Source organism: Nycticebus coucang, chromosome 3 (assembly GCF_027406575.1).
Source record: "Nycticebus coucang isolate mNycCou1 chromosome 3, mNycCou1.pri, whole genome shotgun sequence".
NCBI lineage: Eukaryota > Metazoa > Chordata > Mammalia > Primates > Lorisidae > Nycticebus > Nycticebus coucang.
The window spans coordinates 12,386,299-12,407,724 of NC_069782.1; the positions used below are offsets into that span (position 1 = coordinate 12,386,299).

General features: G+C 38.6%; 1 protein-coding gene and 1 non-coding gene across 29 annotated transcripts in view; one reads left to right on the plus strand and one right to left on the minus strand.

Annotated features, from left to right (window-relative positions):
- Positions 1 to 21,426, plus strand: part of RBFOX2 (RNA binding fox-1 homolog 2) — a 310,217-nt gene that overhangs the window by 281,830 nt on the left and 6,961 nt on the right. For 8 of the 28 annotated variants that reach the window (XM_053585195.1, XM_053585194.1, XM_053585213.1 and 5 more), the window contains 7 exons: positions 3,473 to 3,526; positions 3,643 to 3,735; positions 5,134 to 5,278; positions 9,286 to 9,325; positions 15,338 to 15,369; positions 20,182 to 20,270; positions 21,057 to 21,129. In XM_053585195.1, coding sequence (XP_053441170.1) covers positions 3,473 to 3,526; positions 3,643 to 3,735; positions 5,134 to 5,278; positions 9,286 to 9,325; positions 15,338 to 15,369; positions 20,182 to 20,270; positions 21,057 to 21,129 — 526 coding nt within the window. Of the gene's footprint in view, positions 1 to 3,472; positions 3,527 to 3,642; positions 3,736 to 5,133; positions 5,279 to 6,637; positions 7,071 to 7,129; positions 7,187 to 9,285; positions 9,326 to 12,581; positions 12,625 to 15,337; positions 15,370 to 15,536; positions 16,205 to 20,181; positions 20,271 to 21,056; positions 21,130 to 21,426 lie in introns of those variants that run through there. The other 20 variants (XM_053585197.1, XM_053585196.1, XM_053585210.1 and 17 more) reach the window with 11 other exon arrangements.
- On the minus strand, positions 20,605 to 20,711 carry LOC128582697 (U6 spliceosomal RNA). The gene has a single exon (XR_008379144.1). It is a non-coding gene; the product is annotated as a U6 spliceosomal RNA (small nuclear RNA).

A 21,426-nucleotide genomic window follows, 5' to 3' on the forward strand; every position in this document is an offset into this window, starting at 1 on the left:
CGGTGTTGTGGCAAGCGCCTATAGTCCCAGCCTCTCGGGAGGCTGAGGCAAGAGAATCGCCTAAGACCAAGAGCTGGAGGTTGCTGTGAGCTGTGATGTGGCAGTACTCTACAGAGGGCGACAAAGTGAGACTCTGGCTCTAAAAAAAATACTGATTAAAGTTTTCATATGGAATTCTATTCGTTCACTGTCAGTGGGCAATAGTATATTTTTTCCTTTTTAAAAAATCACTTGCGCCGAACAAACAGTCAAGGACTCTATTCCTTTCACAGTAGTGCCAAAGAAGATGAAATATTTGGGAGCATACCTAACAAAGGACGTGAAAGATCTCTACAAAGAGAACTATGAAACTCTAAGAAAAGAAATAGCTAAAGATGTTAACAGATGGAAAAACATACTATGCTCATGGCTAGGAAGAATCAACATTGTTAAAATGTCCATACTGCCCAAAGCAATATATAACTTTAATGCAATTCCTATTAAAGCTCCATTGTCATACTTTAAAGATCTTGAAAAAATAATACTTCGTTTTATATGGAATCAGAAAAAACCTCAAATAGCCAAAACATTACTCAGCAATAAAAACAAAGCAGGAGGAATCACGCTACCAGACCTGAGACTATACTATAAATCCATAGTGATCAGAACAGCATGGTACTGGCACAAAAGCAGAGAAGTAGATGTCTGGAACAGAATAAAGAACCAAGAGATGAATCCAGCTACTTACCGTTATTTGATCTTTGACAAGCCAATTAAAAACATTCAGTGGGGAAAAGATTCCCTATTTAACAAATGGTGCTGGGTAAACTGGCTGGCAACCTGTAGAAGATTGAAACTGGATCCACACCTTTCACCATTAACTAAGATAGACTCTCACTGGATAAAAGATTTAAACTTAAGACATGAAACTATAAAAATACTTGAAGAAATTACAGGGAAAACTCTTGAAGGAATCGGCCCTGGGTGAATATTTTATGAGGAGGACTCCCCAGGCAATTGAAGCAGTATCAAAAATACACTACTGGGACCTGATCAAACTAAAAAGCTTCTGCACAGCCAAGAACATAGTGAGTAAAGCAAGCAGACAACCCTCAGAATGGGAGAAAATATTTGTAGGTTATACCTCCGATAAAGGTCTAATAACCAGAATCCACAGAGAACTCAAATGTATTAACAAGAAAAGAACACACGACCCCATCTCAGGGTGGGCAAGGGACTTGAAGAGAAACTTCTAAAGAAGACCGACGCAAGATCTACAAACACATGAAAAAAAGCTCATCATTCTTAATCATCAGAGAAATGCAAATCAAAACTACTCTGAGATATCACCTAACCCCAGTAAGAGTAGCCCACATAACAAAATCCCAAAACCAGAAATGTTGGTGTGGATGTGGAGGAAAGGGCACACTTCTACACTGCTGGTGGGAATGCCCACAAATACGTTCCTTCTGGAAGGACATTTGGAGAACACTTAGAGACCTAAAAATAGGCCTGCCATTCGATCCTATAATTCCTTTACTAGGTTTATACCCAGAAGACCAAAAGTCACAATATAAGAAAGACATCTGTACCAGAATGTTTATTGCAGCCCAATTCATAATTGCTAAGTCATGGAAGAAGCCCAAGTGCCCATCGACCCACGAATGGACTAGCAAATTGTGGTACATGTATACCATGGAATACTATGCAGCCTTAAAGAAAGATGGAGACTTTACCTCTTTCATGTTTACATGGATGGAGCTGGAACATATTCTTCTTAGCAAAGTATCTCAGCAATGGAAGAAAAAGTATCCAATGTACTCAGCCCTACTATGAAGCTAAATTATAGCTTTCACATGAAGACTATAACCCAACTATAGCACAAGACTATGGGGAAAGGGCCAAGGAAGGGGAAGGGAGGGGGGAGGTTTTGGTGGAGGGAGGGTAATGGGTGGGGCCACATCTGTGGTGCATCTTAGAATGGGTACAGGCGATTGCACTAATGTACACAGCTATGATTTAACAATAAAAAAAAAAAAACCACTTGCGTCTTAGCTCCTATAGCTCAAGCGGCTAGGGCGGCAGCCACATACACTGGAGATAGTGGGTTCGAAACCAGCCTGGGCCTGCCAAACAACAATGACAACTACAACCAAAAAATAGCCGGGTGTTGTGGTGAGAGCCTGTAGTCCCAGCTACTTGGGAGGCTGAGGCAAGAGAATCGCTTAAGCCCAAGACTTGTAGGTTGCTGTGAGCTGTGACGATACGGCACTCTACCCAAGGCAACAGCTTGAGACTCTGTCTCAAAAAAATCTAAAAAAAAAAACACTTGCCATCTATAAATATAAAGAAAGCAAAGAAGAAATTAAATTGACATTAAGCATAGTGTATTTGGAAACTCTTAACATTTATAAATGTTTCAGCTAATTTTTTATAGGAGTCTGATGTCCTTTAGCTAAAAGGTCTGATTAAGTGTGTTCGTTACAAATTGAATTCTCAGAAGACATGCAATGAAGTTGGGAATATACCTTGAATTTTATTACTGCAAGTCTTTCCTTTTTAACTTGGTAAACTGCAATGAAATCCCAGTGGTAACTCCTAATGAAAAGGGATTTTAATTTACCCAGAATACCATCATGGTAAAATTGAACAAGGAGTCAAGGATCTAGGCCAAATAAGAATTCAGTTAAAAGATACCTTTATTAAAAACAACTAGAGTAGGCAGGGCATGGTGGCTCACACATGTAATGCTAGCACTTTGGGAGGCTAAGGTGGGTGGATCACTTAAAGCCAGGAGTTTGAGACCAACCTAAACAACATGGCAGAACCCCATCTCTACAAAAAATAGAATTAGCCAGGCATAGTGGCACACACCTATAGTGCCTGCTACTTGGGAGGCTGAGGCAGGAGGATCATTTGAGCCCAGGAATGTGAGGTTGCAAACTCAACCTGTGGTGACTCCACTGCACTCTTATCTAGCCTAGGTGACAGACCTTATCTGAAGGGAAAAAAACAAACACGAACAAAAAATCAGAGTAGTAAACAGGGTTAAGATGATATATAAGAAAGTCCATCACAATGTGGTACAAAATGACATGCATTCTGCCTTCTTTTCCTTTTTCTAAGGTCATCTTGGGTAGTTCTGTGAGAGCACTAAATCACACCCCATGATTTATTTATATTTCTTTTTTCTCCTGTCATTGCTGTTCCATCTTTCTCCCTTCTTCCCTTTTTTTTCTCTTTCTCTCTCCCCTAACCTCTACCCCGTTACTCCTGCCCACCCCAGCTCCTCCTTATCCTTTCACTGTGCTAGTCCTGCTTAAAGACAATGCTATTATTATCCTCTCATATAAACCCCAAGCTGTCCTTCGAAAGAGAAGTTGATAAAAAGAAAAAACAAACCCAGAGATGTCTGAAGCCAGCTTGACATGCATAGACTATCCTTTTCCTCATGTGGTCTTAAAAATGCCCATTGTCCTTTTTTCTGTTTCAGGTTGGAAATTAAGCCCAGTAGTTGGAGCTGTGTATGGTCCTGAGTTATATGCAGGTAGTATTTCGGTTAATGTTTCCTTTGGTGCTAAGTGTAAAAGCATCTTTTACTTTTCAATTTGCTATTCCTTGGTAATCTTTTTGCATTTTTAAATTTTTTTTAAAAACAATCAGCATCCAGCTTTCAAGCAGATGTATCCCTAGGCAATGATGCGGCAGTGCCCCTATCAGGAAGAGGGGGCATCAACACTTACATTCCTCTAATCAGTAAGTAGCCTATGTTGGCCTGGCAATGGACTTTTGACTGTTGTGAGTAAACAGTGATGTGGTAGGTTTTTTTTTTCTTCTTATATAATACACAACTGTGAAGAGGAAACATTCTTTAGAAGAGTAAATACTGTCACAGTGCCCTATCCTGCTTTACCTGTACTAGAATTTTCCTGAGCATGTATTAAGATTGCCACAGAGCAAAAATAGTTGGAAAAGGTAGAGAGAGTAAGAGCATATAAAGAATATCTTAGTCTACATTAGTAATGAAGAAAACAAAAAAAGCAAGTATGTGCAAAATATATTATACTTGTCCTCTGAAATTCAACCTTTGACCCTCCAGGAGAGTATCACTTAAAAAGCATTGAGCGGCACCTGTGGCTCAATGAGTAGGGCGCCGGCCCCAAATACCGAGGGTGGCAGGTCAAACCCGGCCCTGGCCAAACTGCAACAAAAAATAGCCGGGTATTGTGGCGGGCGCCTGTAGTCCCAGCTACTCGGGAGGCTGAGGCAAGAGAATCGCCTAAGCCCAGGAGTTGGAGGTTGCTGTGAGCTTATGATGCCACGGCACTCTACCGAGGGCGACAAAATAAGACTGTCTCTAAAAAAAAAAAAAAGGCACCTCTAATATTATTGATTGTTCTCAGCTCTCTTGATATCACTAAGGTCATTTCAACCTGAATCATTTTACTCTAGCAAGAGGTATAATTAAACAGGATTTAGTGGACATGGAATCAGTGTCTCTGCATGCTTTCCAGAGGATAGCACACTTAAAATAGGCCCTTAGATAATGCCTGCCTCTTTCAAGGATACAAGATGACAGAGGAGGAGTGGTTTCCCTCTCACCTTTGCTTCTGGCTTAAAACATTTTAGATAAAGGAATGAAATTAACTAACAAAATGTCTGAAGGCTATTGTACGCCTTAGAGGTTGGGCTCATATAAAACATAAGAAATATTCTTTTGAAGAATAATTATTATATGCACATAATAACATTTAGAAACAAGATTAATAATTGGCCTGTTACAGAGTATATAATTTAAATTGCTTATAGTAAGTAAAAGTCTGTCTCTTATAATGGTAGTAATTCTCAGAGCTTCTTGACTTATTTCTCACCAGCTCACATTGTAATGCCAAAACTGGGAAGGAGCCAAGAAAACTCACTCCAAATTTGTGGTGAATGAGGCATGGAATCATTTGCTCTTGCATGTTGGGCCTCTGTTTCCATTTCTTTCCTAGTCAGAGACCCAGAGTAAGAAATTTACGGAATAACACGTGTAGCACCTTTTCACAAAAGATGTGGTGCATATCTTTTCATTTTTTCTATAATCTATTCACAGCTAGTTGTGCCTGTATTTTTGGCTATTGAATGCAAGTTGAAATTTCTGTCATATTTTGGGTCTCCCTTTAGTTCCTGGCTTCCCTTACCCAACTGCAGCCACCACAGCGGCTGCTTTCAGAGGAGCCCATCTGAGGGGCAGAGGGCGGACAGTATATGGTGCAGTCCGAGCAGTACCTCCAACAGCCATCCCCGCCTATCCAGGGTAAGTATTAGATTCCAAAATCAACGTTTCTAAAATAAACAATTGGAAAAAAAAGAATACCATGGCTCTCTCATATCTTCTGGGATGTTGCCGTGCCACATAGTAGATATTCAATGAATATTTGCAAATTAACAGACTAGATGGCAAGAACCAAAATATACCATCATCAGAATGTGACCAAATGTCAATTTGTTACATAAAACTTCATTTTGGCCACCTTAAGCCCTCGAGGTAATGGCTTAAGACAGTAGCCAGAATCGTCTTGTGTTTACTAGCAGTGTGTTGGCATGGAGTTCACTCAGCAGCGCACGAATATGGATTAACATTACTGCAGAGAACCAAAAGAGGAGCTCGAGATTGTAGTACAAGATTGCATCTGCTGTGTTCACCCCCTTCTCACCACCACATGTTGGGGCCACGGCTGTCACATGTGCCCTCCCCTTTGGTTTCACTGCCTGGGTGGTGAGCAGCAGAGGTAGTTACCCACAATGGATTTGCTTTCTTTGTAGGAAATGGATTAAAAGAGGTTAATTCTAAGATGAACCAAGTCCAATTGAATCAAGGGAGAAAGGGAGAAGTAGGAGGAATTAAACTGCAGTTGACTTCTGAATGATGGTAAAACAACTAATGCAGCTGAGCATCCTTCACCCTTTGATTTTGTATGGAGGGTGTCTCATGCAGTGGAATGATTCCATAGCAACAAATAAATCCTTTGTTACCAAATGGGAGAGGAGGAGTGAAGATGGCAGGTTTTGTTTTTAGTTGTTTCTCAGTGTCAGCCAAAAATGTGTATTTTTATAAAGAGTGGACTTTTCTTTTTCTTTTTTCTTTTCTTTTTTTTTTTTTTGAGACAGAGCCTCAAGCTGTTGCCCTGGGTAGAGTGCAATGGCATCACAGCTCACAGCAACCCCCAACTCCTGGGCTCAAGTGATTCTCCTGCCTCCACCTCTCAAGTAGCTGGGATTACAGGTGCCCGCCACAACGCCCGGCTATTTTTTGGTTGCAGCCATCATTGTTGTTTGGCAGGCACGGGCTGGATTCGAACCCACCAGCTCAGGTATATGTGGCTGGCACCTTAGCTGCTTGAGCCACAGGCGCCGAGCCAAGAGTGGACTTTTCTAAGTCAGTCATACCAAGGACTTTCTTCAAAGGTGTGACGTTTCTCTTCATCTTTTCTCTGCCTATGACAAATTTTTTTCCTGTGTTCTTACTAAGGGATAAATAGTGGCAGAGAAGCCTATTTATTAGCTGCTACTTAGTTAAAATATAAAGGGAAAGAGCTTCCTTTGTATGTCCTTTTCTGACAGCAACATTGGCTTAACTTTGAGTTGTACTAATTTAGCATTCATTCATTCATAGACCAAATGGACATACCATGAGGAGTTCTCCATTCCTCAGAATTAACGCATTTTTATTAGACAAGGCAAGTGTGCATGTTGAAGTGGGCAGGCTCCAAAAGACACCGCTTCAGAAATTAACGTTTGTTGGCAGTTTATAGATGTTTAAATCCCATGCATTCCATCATCTCCATCTTCTACCATTACTTACTTTTAATTTTATCCTTTTTTTCTCACAACTTGACCTTTGACCTTCAACCTCTGACATCTCTTTTAAAGAAGTGAATATGCAGTATTGTTTCATCAAGAAATAGTCAAGTGAAACATAAAAGTAAACCTTTTGGAAGTTCTACACACAAGAAAATTGTTCATGAAGTGTCTTCCATTTTAATCCAAGAAAGTTTACCATCATGTTTGCAAAGAGAGACTGCTCACCAAAACATGGGACTTCTTTATTTTGTAACATTCCTAAGTTACTTTATAAAATGGTTAAATTTATTCCTATTCAATGTAGGTCATTTCAGTTTATTGGCCAAACTTGAGAATCCGTTCTCTACCAAGTCTATGTCAGGTATATATTTGCTCAAAAATAGTTTATCTTTATGTCTAATCACATCAATTTCTGTGCATTACATTGAACACTAATTTCCCATGTTTTCCTTTTTATTAACTAAACTACCTGTTTACATGGAAGATGGCAAGGAATAAGTCCAGTATTTCATGGGGAATGGCCTAGAATTGCTTTTCAGCTTAGTAAAGTAATTTCATCATTATTCATTGTGTTCTAGCTTCCTTGTGGCATTTGATACAAGGAATATTGGAATTCCTCCAGAACTTACATGAGTATCCCCAATAAGTGATTCAACTTAGGGTAAAATATATTCAAGTTTTTAATGCCAATACTTCCTTTATAAAAGGAATATTTTTATATCTTTGCCTATATCCCTTACTGAAATCTTTGATGGTTAATTATTACTACTCAGCCTTAATGCTTTCTAGTTTATCAGCCTTCTCATTATGATTAAATCTCTTTTTTACTAAAATACACTTGAGGTAGAATACTTTCTAATATCAGACTTTTAACTGCAATTGGAAGCTATGCAAGTAGATAGAACTTAGGTAAATGAACATCAAAGATGAGTTTGATTTGCCTGTTATATAATACCAAGGCATAGCATATTTGAGACAAAGTATGACCATACTGTCCTATAAATACAACAAAATGTCATTGAAAATAGAATTATGAAACTTTTCAGCTATCTGTAAGAAACAAGTTATTTAATAGTAAGTTGAAAATATTATTTGATAACTTGATTTTACTTGCTAGCTTGTTTACTGTAACAGAGGAGGTAGTGGTGAAAATCTAGCTTGTTTAATTGAATAAACTAAATTAAAATAGCCAATGTGGACTTAACAAATATGAAGAAGAAAGTTCAACATTGTATCTCAACTACTATTTCATATCTTTTGGTCCCAAAATAATGTTTGACGAAAAGTCCGTATATATAAAAATACCTCAAAAGTTGAAAATCTACATTTTAAAAATAATAGTATAGTGTTGCTCAGGATTTAAAAAAAAAAATTCATGCTTGTATGTTTGATACAAATTCATTATCTAAACAGAAAAATAAACCCTTCTATTCCTAACCAGCTACCTTCTCAGTTTTATTCTTTTAAATAAGACAAGATGATCCTTGGTCAGACCAAGAACTGCAGTTATCAATTGTATTTTTCAGAATTTTATGAATATTCTTATGGCCAAAAAAGAACCCTTAAAATCTTCCAGTTACTCCTTCCCACTCTGGATTATATTGTTACTATCTGGGATCCCCACTGCACCTTTCAATTCTTGGACCTTGGACCAATCACCTTAACCTTTAGCTCATTATCTCTGCTTGTGAAAGCAATGCATTGTGGGTATTTTTGGTTGTCTTTTTTTTTTTTTTTTAATTACATTTCTCTGTTTACTTTGGTCAGAATTGATTGACTTGTTTTTCTGAGGTGTTGCATTGGTTCTTAAAATGCTGAATAATAATACTTTGCATGCTTGTGTGATCAGCCAAATCTTATCGCATGTCTAATGTGCAGGGTAAAAAACAGGTGATGTATGGATATTAGGAAAAAAATTATAATTACTATGCAACTGAAAACAAAATATTAAACATAATTTTGAAAGATATTTTGCATATAGATCCTGCCCTGATGGAATTCTTTGGGTTTATTTTCTTCATATTAAACCCCTTTCCACTTGCACCTACTCCCCTTTATAAGCTCTTTAAAGAAAAATTTAATCCTAGGGCAAGCTTATTTTTAAAAATACTCCATATACAAAAAGTTGATGTTTGTAATCCAATGGATTTTAGATAGCTGTAATAGGCTGTTCTGGGAGTGTTTTTTATTGTGTTCATCTTACTTTAATTACCAAATACCCAGGTTGCGCATTCCAGTTTTGCACACCCTTCCCTCTCCTCGCATGTCCTGGGGCTGTGTAACTTGTGTGTGCACTTTCACGTTTTTTCTCACTGACCTGCTGTGGCCCCAAGCCCAGGTTTTTATTCATACATCACCTGCCTGTGTAGAGCGCATGTGCATGCTGCCGTCCTCAATAACCGGAATGTGTTTCTGTTCTTTTGTTTTTTTTGTTTTTGTTTTTGTGTGGATTTTCTGCAGTGTGGTTTACCAGGACGGATTTTACGGTGCTGACCTCTATGTAAGTACACACACTGGGGCCTTCTTGACCCCATCCCTTGACAAGCCAGCCTTTTTTTTTCTGTTTCTTTGGTTTGTTTTATTTTTTTTTTTAATTTTTTATTTTCTTTTTCCTTGTGGAGATATATATATATATATATACATTTATATATTTAAGAATGCAAGCATGCTTCTCTGCCACTGCGCTTGCCCCTGGGTGCAAAAACTAAGCCTTTGGGTTTCCTGATCATGGCTAGGGTCAGTCTACTGGACATATTCTTTTCCCTTCCCTTCCCTATACCCACAGATATTCTGTGGATCACTGATTTATTTGCGAGATGATCAGCAGGTTTAAAGTCTTATTACTGTCGCGTCATTTGCATACATAAATAACAGGAGTAGCTTAGCCTTAAACCAGCTCTTTTTTCTGCTTTTCTTCTCATTTCATATCCCTTTTTAGATCATTAGAGCTTTGATTTATGTAGATGGCAGTATGCTTTCTGTACTGCGTGTTTTCCTATTTTACATACTTTGAGAGTCCATTATCTTATGGAATTATTTAGAACTGATGGCCAGTGAAGAGTGTGTAATAACGAAAGGATGCCAAAGAATAGGTATTAAGACCTTTTTTAGCAGGAGATCTACAAGTTGGATCTCTTTAAGAGTCAGCAAGGGGAAATGAGTGGCATAATTAGCAACCTAGGCTCTTTTTACAATCATTTGATTATCATACAAGATTTGTTGATTCTACTAACCATATTAACATGCAATCTATTACTTAAATTGTTTAGCCATACTAAAGTTCCATAATTGGCTTGTCATGTATTAATTAAAATATGGACAAAGTGATCTAACTGACCAAGAGTAGAAGTTTTTGAGTTTTGAAGTCTTTTACTGGGACCTTTCCAGATGGTCTTTTTTTCTGAATGCAAGCGTGGCTTTAAGTCATTAAGAGACAATTATATAAGAAAAACTTGTCAGCCTAAAATTATTCTGTGATAGGTTAAAATGGTCTGGAAGTGCTTTCTCTACCCTTACCTCTCCAAATCAAAAAGGGGACCTTTTTAGTGAACTATTGCCACGGTCTACCAGACTAGCAATCTAAAAATGTTAATGCACTTTCAGAATGCATTCAGAGGCTTTGTGTAAATAGAGATAGAATAATAATAATCCTCCAAGGTACAGGTGACTCACCTCTACTGTTTAGAATAGGCCTTTAATGTATACCTTTATTTAGCCATGATTTGGACCAACCTACTAACTTACAAATACGGTTTTTAGAAAGATTGCGACTTACCTAGAGTTATATAAATTACTCATATAGCCAAGCATAAAACCCAACTCATCCATTTTTCATCATCTTTCTTTGTACTTTAATTAAAACCCACCTTCTTTCTTAAAATATTTTCAAGAAATAACAAAAGATTTTTTTCCCCCAGGTTCACAGTGAAACTTGAAGACTGGGGAAATCTGTCCTACTTTTACACCAGATTACACACTTTTTAATGTACATGTTTACATATGATGTAAGCATATACATTCTGCCATGTACGTTAGTATCCATATTCTCATGAAACTCATCTTTATGTTATTTAAGTTGTTTTCTTGATATCTGGTCTATTAGAGCAAACTTTTCCATTTGAATCATTTTTTTAAATCAAGTTTTTTTTTTCTGTAGTATTTTCCTTATATGAAGAATTTGGAAGGGGGGATTTTTTAAAGTACAGCCTACTTCTATCTTACTAAGAATTGCCTACTTCTACCTTGTTAAGTCGACAAGCAAACATTTATTCATGGTTATCTTATTTCCTTACTTTGTAAGATTTTATTGAGAAAGATGATTTCTCTGTACTTTACAGGAAAATATTCTTCTTTTTTTAAATCTAGCTGAATTACATTGTCAACCTAAGGAATTCAGTGATTTTTGCCAAAATGTTTTTGGACCACTGGTCCCTTGTTAATGAAAGTAATTACTAGCAATGTTATTATCTTCCTTAGTTCCTATCTTAATTAGCAGGTTCCTTAGAGAAAAAAAGTTAGTCACTAGTGTTGAAGTAATATACAAGTCTACAATTGAAAAGCAAGAATACATTATGAAGTAACTATAACATTAGTCCTAAGACAAGACTACAGCATTTAAAACAGTATATTCTGTATTCCACATGTGAGAAAGCAAAGGATACCTCTTAAAAACATGCACAAACAGCCCAGCAAGGTGGCTCAATGCCTGTGATCCCAGCACTCTGGGAGGCTGAGGTGGATGGATCACTTGAGCTCGTAAGTTTGAGACCAGCCTGAGCCAGAGCAAGACCCCCATCTCTAAAAATAGCTGGGCATTGTGGCAGGTGCCTGTAGTCCCAGCTACTCAGGAGGTTGAGGCAAGAGGATCATTTGAACCCAAGAGTTTAAGGTTGCTATGAGCTGTAACACCACAGCACTCTTCTGAGGGGACAAAGTGAGACTCTTTCTTTAAAAAAAAAAAAAGAAAGAAAAAATACAAACAAAGAACTTATTATTTTGCCTTGAGTTTGTTTCACTTGTCTTTGCATTTTTTTCCATTGTGGAAATCTATCAAAATATATTTAGTTCTGGGCGGCGCCTGTGGCTCAAAGGAGTAGGGCACCAGTCCCATATGCTAGAGGTGGCGGGTTCAAACCCAGCCCTGGCCAAAAAAAAAAAAAATATATATATATATTATATATACACACACACACACACATTTAGTTCTTAGTTCCTCTGAAACACATGTTAGAACTAGAAAGAAGATTTAGTATAAAAAGTGCACTGAATCAGAGCTCGAAGAGCGGACATGAGGGAAAAGATTGTAAGTTACTGGTTTTGTTTAATTTATATTAAAATAGGCTATTAATTGTGGAGGGTTTCTGTAATCTCCTTTCTTGTTCCATTCTGAGGCAGTAGATCCCTGCTAGCCATTTTCTTTCTTTCTGTTTCTTTTATGGCACATTTCTCTCTGGAAAACTGATACAGCCATTGTGTCTCCAGTTTGTAAAGAAACCTTCCATGATAGGATTTGGGAGTGTGGCAGATAGATTATGTGTCCACCCCTCCTCTCTCTTTTTTTAACCAATAGAAAAGGCATAGTTCACCCTAATTCACTTTTAAATGGGATAACAAACTACTCCTAATTCATCCTGTGAAAAGCATGCTTGCATCCAAAGGAAAGAAAAGGCTGGTGGGCCCCTTAGTGGGCTTTTTGTATGATTGTTTTCCTTCCACAGCTGTGTTTTTTGAACTGCTCTTCCTGTGTTCTGTTATAGAATAGTCTTACAGGAACCAATCATTAGCGCTAAAATACCTCAGGTAGGAGTGCCAGTGTGACCTGCCAATCAATCAGATTGTGGATTGCAGTGAAAAAATTGAATTATACTAACCATTCCAGCTCCACGTTAGAGATGGGAACAGAGGCTTTTTTGGACAATCAAGACTTGTGAGCGTGTGATCTAAGCCCTGCTACCTCAGCAGTGCACATAGTCACGTTCTGTGCATAATAGCGCTTCCTCTAAAATTAAACACTCCTGTCCCCTTGCCATATATCTGTGCCAGGTGTCTTATATGCACTGTCCCATCACTGCCACCCCTTTTAATTTGCCAATCACATTTATGTAAGGTATTTAAACTAGTTTTTTATTTTGGAGATCTAAGCATTTGGGGACATTTCTTACTACTGTAAAGGAACTGAGGAAAAGCGAAGGAGTAGGAGCTATGTCCATACCAGATTCCTGAATCCTACACTGGCCCTGTAGTGAAGTCCGAGTAGTAATTGTACTCTGCTGGTACATAAGTTTGAGTTTGCCTCAAACATCTAACCATAGTGGGACTCAAAAAATTGAGATGTGCATTTCCCTCACCCTCTTTTTCTTTCACCTGAGAAGATCAGTGAGTTCATTTGGATAGTAATACACTATTATTAGAAGGTTTGCTGATAGCTGGATGCTAGGAGAAAGAAAACAGCTAATGGCTTTTCACAGTCCAGTTAGTTTATATAACTACCCAGCAAGATTTTGGAAATACATTAATCCAGGCAGATGTGAAATAATAAAGTGTTTGAAAGGTTTGATTCATTAAAGATCATGTCTCCTGGCTTAACGCCTGTAGTACAGTGGTTACAGCACTGGCCACATCCGCCCAGGCTGGCAGGTTTGAACCAAGCCTGGGCCATCTAAATAACAATGACAACTGCAACAAAAAAATAGCCAGCGTTGTGGTGGACGCCTGTAGTCCCAGCTACTTGGGAGACTGAGTCAAGAGAATCGCTTAAGCCCAAGAATTGGAGGTTGCTGTGAGCTGTGACACTCCGGCACTCTACTGAGGGCGACTTAATGAGACTCTGTCTCAAAAAAAAGAGAAAGAAAGAAAAGAAAGATGATCTCTCCTCTGTCATAGAAGTAATAAGTGGAAGATATCAAGTTAATCATAACAATTTCTTCCTTTAATTTTAAATAATAAGAAGAATTTAAATACTTTTTAAAAAGTTAACTACTTTTCAAAGAAGGTAGTTCTCTCTGGGTGGCGCCTGTGGCTCAGTGAGTAAGGCACCAGCCCCATATACCGAGGATGGTGGGTTCGAACCCAGCCCCGGCCAAACTGCAACAAAAAAATTAGCCAGGTATTGTGGTGCGTGCCTGTAGTTCCAGCTACTCAGGAGGCTGAAACAAGAGAATAGCCTAAATCTAAGAGCTGGAACTTGCTGTGAGCTGTGATGCCATAGCACTCTACTGAGGGCAACAAAGTAAGATTCTGTCTCTTAAAAAGAAAAAAAAAAAAAAAGGTAGATCTCTCAGTCTAAAGCAGTAACAATATTACCATTTCTACAAGTTTTTGTATTCAGGTCTGTGTTATTCATATTTAATCAAAGATGCTGTATTACCACATAAGAACTCTATGTCTCCTATATGGTGGTTCTCAGCATGGGTGTGGGGAGGGAAGGAGGAAGTTAGAATCATCTAGGAACAAATAAAGTGATTCCCAGAGGGCTACCGTTGAACCCATGTTAGTTGGAATAGATCTCCACTTTGCTGTAGTGATTTTGAGCATTGCACCTGCCATTCCCTCCCCTCCCCTCCCCTTCTCACCTTGCTCTATTGATTAGTATTCTGCGTGTAGGTAACAAGCTTTCATTTTGTCTGCTGGTCTTGAAATACACTTTCCTCCTCAGTGTCACATAATGAATGTCATTGTCTTCCGGGTAGAAAGAAGGTGTCTTGACATCACATGCTCACCAAAGTCCTGTTTTATTGTAAACCTAAAACAAAAATATTATAAAATTAAAGGCCAGGTTAAAATCAAGGCAAGGCAAGAGTCTCCCAGTATGAGATTAAATTAACAAATAAGCAGGTAAAGATCAGATATAGGAAGGATGATATTTAGAACCTTTCTATTTTGTTCTAGTGTAAAACACATCTACGGAACTGCAGAATAATCATGTGATCAGTGTGGCAACATTATAAGGTTAATTAGACGATAAAATTGCGTCAGTGCAAACTAGAAAATTCCTAGGAGGTGACATTGAGCCATTGAATACTGAGACTAACAACTGCAGAAGTCATTACAGAAAAGAATCTTAAAGACAGCTTTTCAAAGGCAGTTTCCTTTGAAAAAGCTGGAAGTTGAAAACATGTTATGGATATGTGAAAAAATGAAATTCCTAAACACAGGAAGAATTTTAGAAGAATACTGTGGATCAGAATATATGGCTGTTGACAAGGGGTGAATATACACTGAGTGCTGTGGGTCAGGACTGAATTATATTGCCAGGATCAGGCCAGTAAATGGGAGTGATGGAGCCCTGGGCTGCCCCAGCGGGTGACACTAGGAGTTATTCAGAATGAACTGCAAAGGAATAAGAAAGTAATTCTTTTTAAAGGGGCATGTGTGTATTTGAATCAAGCTTAGCCATATCAAATTGATCCAGCTATCAAAGTTTCAAAAAGCTGTCCATGTGTGCCCTCCTACATTAGGGTGTGCTGTGGCCATGCTAATCCCCATTTTTTGTTTTATTTCAAATCACACACAGATAGACTCTGCAAACTGCTTCAGATCAAACAGGTCTGATTGTGTGTAAATACATATGTCCTTTTTACTTTTTATTAATGGTTGCTTCAGTTTTGCATCAGTGCATGGTTAAAAGCAATACACATTCAGCTATTTCATGACTTCATATCTCCAAATGAATTATTTCTCCTCTTTTTTTTTTTGTTTGTTTGTTTGTGCAGTCAGCTGAAGAAATGTTAACATCTCACTCTAAATCTCTCAGTGGAGTCTCTGTTCCCTTCTCTGATATAACAGATGGGTTACTGCTTGTTATAATTATTAACATTGTGGTGTGGCCCAGGGCTAGGGTGGGCAAGATTTACTATTTCTTTGGGCTGGGGAGGGGCTAGTCGATAGGGTATGGAATGTTAACTCAAGTGGTGACTGACTGTTTCCGTAATACCAGGTTGTTGTGGCTGCACGCTCTAGTAATTGAGGCTGTGTACTTCACCAAGCTTGTGGTAGAGCCTAGGGCAAACCGCTGTCCCAAGAGAATGCTGGGATAGATAGAGTTAGCCAATACGAGTCTGAACGTGGTGATTTTGCTGGTTGTTTTAGCTCCAGATGTTGGCATGCTTAGTTTTTAATGTGATTAATAAATGTGGCGCCATATCCCCTCCCCACGCCTGAACCCTGTCTCTTTTATACCTCTTTCCCACCCTTGTTCTTTTTAAAAAACTTAAGAAACAGTAATGAAAACTTTGGTGTTTCAAACTGCACTTTGTTCTCATGTTTCTTAAAAGCCTTCAGATTTGCTGGTAGGAATGAAAATTGAGAAAACAGTTTCTTAGCCTAGAATTTTTATGTATTCCAAAATCCATAATGGAAATAAATTCATGTGAATTTTCTTTTTCTTAACGTTTTGTGATCTATTTTGTTGGATAACTAAATAGCAGCAGAATACTTTGGAGTAAGGATATATCTAAGAGGAATAAATCCATGATAATTTAATTTTTCTACTTTAGGGGTGGTCATTGGTATATTACCAAATTAGTGGGCTATTATCTGCCCATCCTAAATATAGCCCTCCTTTAAAGGGCCTCTTCATAACACCATTATCCTAAAGTAATTAGAGTAGTTGTGCTGAAATGTTATCTGTTAAAAACAAAAACTATTAGTATGGTTTTTCTTTTTCTTTCTTTTTTTCTCTTTATTTCAGGTTAATATGAGGGTGCAAACAACCAGGTCATAATTTTTCTTAATATTCTTCTCAAGCCTTTTTGTTGTCAAGAAAGTGTTTGCATTCCTGAGTTTAAATAATAAATAATTTCATCAAGTTCAAACTCCAGAGTCAGAGTTTACTTATAGCACATAGATTTCTTTTTTTTTTTTTTGAGACAGAGTCTCACTCTGTCACCCTGGGTAGAGTGCTATAGTGTCACAGCTCACAGCAACCTCCAACTCCTGGGCTTAGGCAATTCTCTTGCCTCAGCCTCCCATGTAGCTGGGACTACAGGCGCCCGCCACAGTGCCTGGCTATTTTTTGTTGTAGTTGTCATTAGTAGGTCCAGGCCGAGTTTGAACCCACCAGCCCCACTGCATGTAGCTGGTGCCCTAACCACTGAACTATAGGCGCCAAGTCAGCAGATAGATTTCTCTGTCTCCTTTTAGATTGGCAGGAAGATACCTTCCCATAGTCTGATCCACTTTGAATTGTTTAGGTTAGCAATAATATTACTCCTAAACCACTGCATCTTACAAGACCGGGGAAAGTGAGGGGAAATGGTTCTGTCAGCAATCTTGCTTAGAACCTCTTTTTTTTTTTTTTTTTTTTGCAGTTTTTTGGCCAGGGCTGGGTTTGAACCCAGCACCTCCAGTATATGGGGCCAGCGCCCTACTCCTTTGAACCACAGGCACCACCCTTGAAACCTCTTTTTTTCCAGAATTAGTGGAATACAGCTCAAAGCCATGATTTGATAGACTGCTCAGAGAGATTGTAACCCCAGTATCTCCACTCAAACTTCTAGAAGAGTCAGGTCTGAAATCTATCCTTAGATGAGTACTTTTGAGCCTCAGAATCCCATACTGAGAATTGATACCTCTCTCATATGTCATAGGACTTCAGTTTTTAAATGTTTTACTTAGGTAAACATAAATGGAGTTTTAACTACTTTTATAACCTTAACTTTTAAATTTTTAAATGCTATTTTGATGTCTAGAGGAATCCTAAAGAGACAAACCACACTTTACACTAGCTAACTTTAATTTCAAATTGATTTCAAACCATATCTAGTTATTTACCTTTAGGGCTAATTTAAAGCTTAAAATTCCAGCTGTAATTAACTTTTGCTTTGTTTAGCAAGTGCTGTAAATACTTCCTTTCCTGTTTAGAAGCTTTGAAAAAGAAGTAAAGAAAAGAAATGCTTTAGCTAGTTAAATACATGTTGCAGGGACATGCAGCTCTGCCCCATCAGTCTAGCCTATCCATTCCCACAGTGCTGGCTGGAGTTCCAAGGGACTATGTTGATCACCAAATGCCCCAAGGGTGTTTCCTGTCTCTGTTCATTACTGTTCCATTGCCAATGCTTGGTAATATTAATTAGGGTAGGCTTATTTATATGAACATCTGTAGAAGAATTATAATTGAAAAGGAAATGTTTACTTTCCTAAGTTACTCACTTAAGAACTAAGAAGAAATAATATGCAACTGCTGAAAGCCAATCAGGGATTTTTTAAATATACATTTAGAGCTACTTTTAATAACTTGAAGCAGCATATATTTAAAAAGCAAAAATGAGTTTTCCTCACAATGCATAAATTATCTAAGAAGCAAATACTTTAGAAGCCCTTAAGAAATTATAGGTATGCGCGGCGCCTGTGGCTCAGTCGGTAGGGCGCCGGCCCCATATACCGAGGGTGGCAGGTTCAAACCCGGCCCCAGCCAAACCGCAACCAAAAAGTAGCCGGGCGTTGTGGCAGGCGCCTGTAGTCCCAGCTACTCAGGAGGCTGAGGCAAGAGAATCGCTTAAGCCCAGGAGTTGGAGGTTGCTGTGAGCTGTGTGAGGCCACGGCACTCTACCGAGGGCCATAAAGTGAGACTCTGTCTCTACAAAAAAAAAAAAAAAAAAAGAAATTATAGATATTTTCCAAAAGAAGATTAAGAAAAATAAAGGAAGCAGACCAGAAGCTGCCATATAAGATGGCAAAATAGAGCAAAGGTCCTATTAGAAAATATTTGTTTTCAATCCTAAGAAATGATAATAGAAGTAAATCTAAAATTTCTTTCGTAGATACAGCAAACATTGATCATTTGAAGGAATAGAAAGTAGAAAGCACAGAGCAGAAAGTTTCACATGTCCATGAGAAATGGACATATTTAATCTATAGAAATGAAATGTTTGTGCTATTGTTCAGTGATAAAATGGTGTTCACATGGACCATGTGAACATAGTTATTTTTGGTAGTGAAAGGGCAAGAATAAAAATTCACATCTAGATGAATTCTAGAAGTATAAAAAACAAGTCGGGTTTGCGGCTTTTTTAAGAATAGCCTGTCTTATGTGGCATTTGTTGTCATTGTCTTTTGAGAGAGTATTATGGTTCACTTGATAGTGAAAGCTTTTTGTATATTTGGTTCATGTAAACAGAGGTGAAATATACAAAGGATGTGGTTTGAAGCTCTTTAGGGCAGAGAGGATACATGAACCATTAGCAGAAAAGCTCCACAGCAGAAAGCTCCTGCTGTGAGGTTACTATGTAAGAATCTCAAAATCTTCTAGGGAAGGAAAATAAATGCTGTTAAATACTGGAGATGAGGATTCCCATCTCTTTGAATCTAGTCAAAGAATTCTCAGAAATTTGTAATCCCATGTGCCCAGATCTGAAATAGGGATTAGAGTTGGCAGACTTTCTATAAAGAGCCAAATAGTAAATATTTTTGGCTCTGTAGGCCATGCAGTGTGTGTCACAAGTATTTCAAAACCAGGTGGCAAATTGCATTGGGTCATAGGCCAAAGTTTGCTGAACCCTGATCTGTTTTGTTGTTTCCTTCTAAATAGTACCTTTTTTTTTTTTTTTTTGAGATGGAGCCTCAAGCTGTCACCCTGGGTAGAGTGCCCAGGCACCAGTGGTATCACGGCTCATGGCAACCTCCAACTCCTGGGCTCAAGCGATTCTCCTCCCTCTGCCTCCCAAGTAGCTGGGACTTACAGGCACCTGCTCAAATGCCCAGCTATTTTTTGGTTGCAGCCGTCCATTGCTGTTTGGCGGGCCCGGGCTGGATTCCAACCCATCAGCTCAGGTGTATGTGGCTGGCGCCTTAGCCGCTTGAGCCACAGGTGCCGAGCCTAAATAGTGCCTTTTTATATTAGCTTTTTAGCAAACACGCTTTGTGGGATGGAACAGAACTGTATAGCCAACCTTTGCGTTTACATAATGTAGTCTCTTCATAATGATCAATCCAAGGATACATCAGAGAGTCAGAAGTTACCACATAGAAACTTAATAGGTTCTAACTCTATAATTTATGTGCATCAAAGTTCTTCCAGCTTTCTGTGAATATTTCCAATTCCAACAAAGACTGTTAAAGTAAAACAGATCCAAAAGCATTCTTTTGTTTTTTATATTTAACAGGGTATTACCAGTATAGTTGATTTTTAATATTATCACAAATTGGAATGCAAATCCCTATGTTGGGTGAGGCTTAATTTTCTATTAGAGGAATAACAACATGTAGACTGATGCAGTTTGAAACATTTTCTTCCCGTCTGTATTTGTGTCTGTCCCTGTGTCCACATGTGAGTGTATGTCTGCGTGTGGGTGGGTGCGTGTCTATCTGTCCACCCAGGGGGAGAGGTATCTGTAAAGTCAGTTCTCTTCTTTCCTGTAGGGTGGATATGCAGCCTACAGATATGCACAGCCTGCTACTGCAACCGCAGCCACTGCTGCTGCCGCCGCTGCAGCCGCTTACAGTGACGGGTATGTGGAGAGAGTGTGGGCAAGCTTTGGGTGCCATGAGCACCAGCCCATCCCAAACATCAACCCTTTTCCTTCCCTTTTGCCATTTCCATAACAGTGCTTAGCACATTGAGCACCCTGTGGACCTGGGTTGTTTTTTTGTTTGTTTGTTTTTTTGTTTTTTTGTTTTTTTTCATACAGGTAGTACATGTTTATTAAAAATTTTCTTCACCAACAATGGTGAGATCAAGACTGCAAATTACAAAACATGATGGTAGTTGATACTTATAAAAATAAAGCAAAGGTCTGTGTTTCACAGATTTGTGTAAGTTTCCTTCAAATCTCAGAATGTCCTTAAAATATGGAACGCTTCATGAATTTGCGTGTCATCCTTGCACAGGGGCCGTGCTAATCTTCTCTGTATCGTTCCAATTTTAGTGTATGTGCTGCCGAAGTGAGCACTGGACCTGGGTTTTCTGTAGACCTTCTCTTTATGGCCTTCATCACACCCAAGGCACAAGGCACTAATTCTGTCCCCTGCTCCCTCTCTTATTTCTGTCTCTTCTTTGGCTTTGCCTACTGTGTTCCCTCTTCTTCATCTACAGCTCCCTTCTTTTAGAAGTATTTCAGAATTTTTCAGAGTTGCTGAATTTAAGAGTAGAAATAGAAAAGTTTTTTTCTGTTCTCCAGTTTCCTGGTAACAGTCCAAGACCGAGTGACTCATAAGTCTATAGCACAGTGAGCTGTTGAATTTTGTTAAATCACACTGTTTCCTTTATTCTTTCTAATTGTGTTTCTTCTCTTCAGTTATGGCAGGGTGTACACAGCCGACCCCTACCATGCCCTTGCCCCTGCCGCTAGCTATGGAGTTGGCGCTGTGGTGAGTATACACAATGTTTTCTCTTAAACCATTTTACTCTTTCTAAATGTTACCCACAAACTACAAAGCTACAAAAACCTAGGGAGGTAGTAAATTCAACTCTTCATCATTGCCAAAGTATTAAAGCCACCAAGGTCTATCTGGAAATTTCATGTCACCTTCTTTGTGTATTATGATGTGAGCCACATAGCCTAGTTAAGAGCAACAGAAAGGAATGAATAGTGACGGTCTGCCCTGAGTAATGGCATCATTTAGGAGAGATATAAGCAAATGGGTTGATTTTTTTTTTTTTTATTG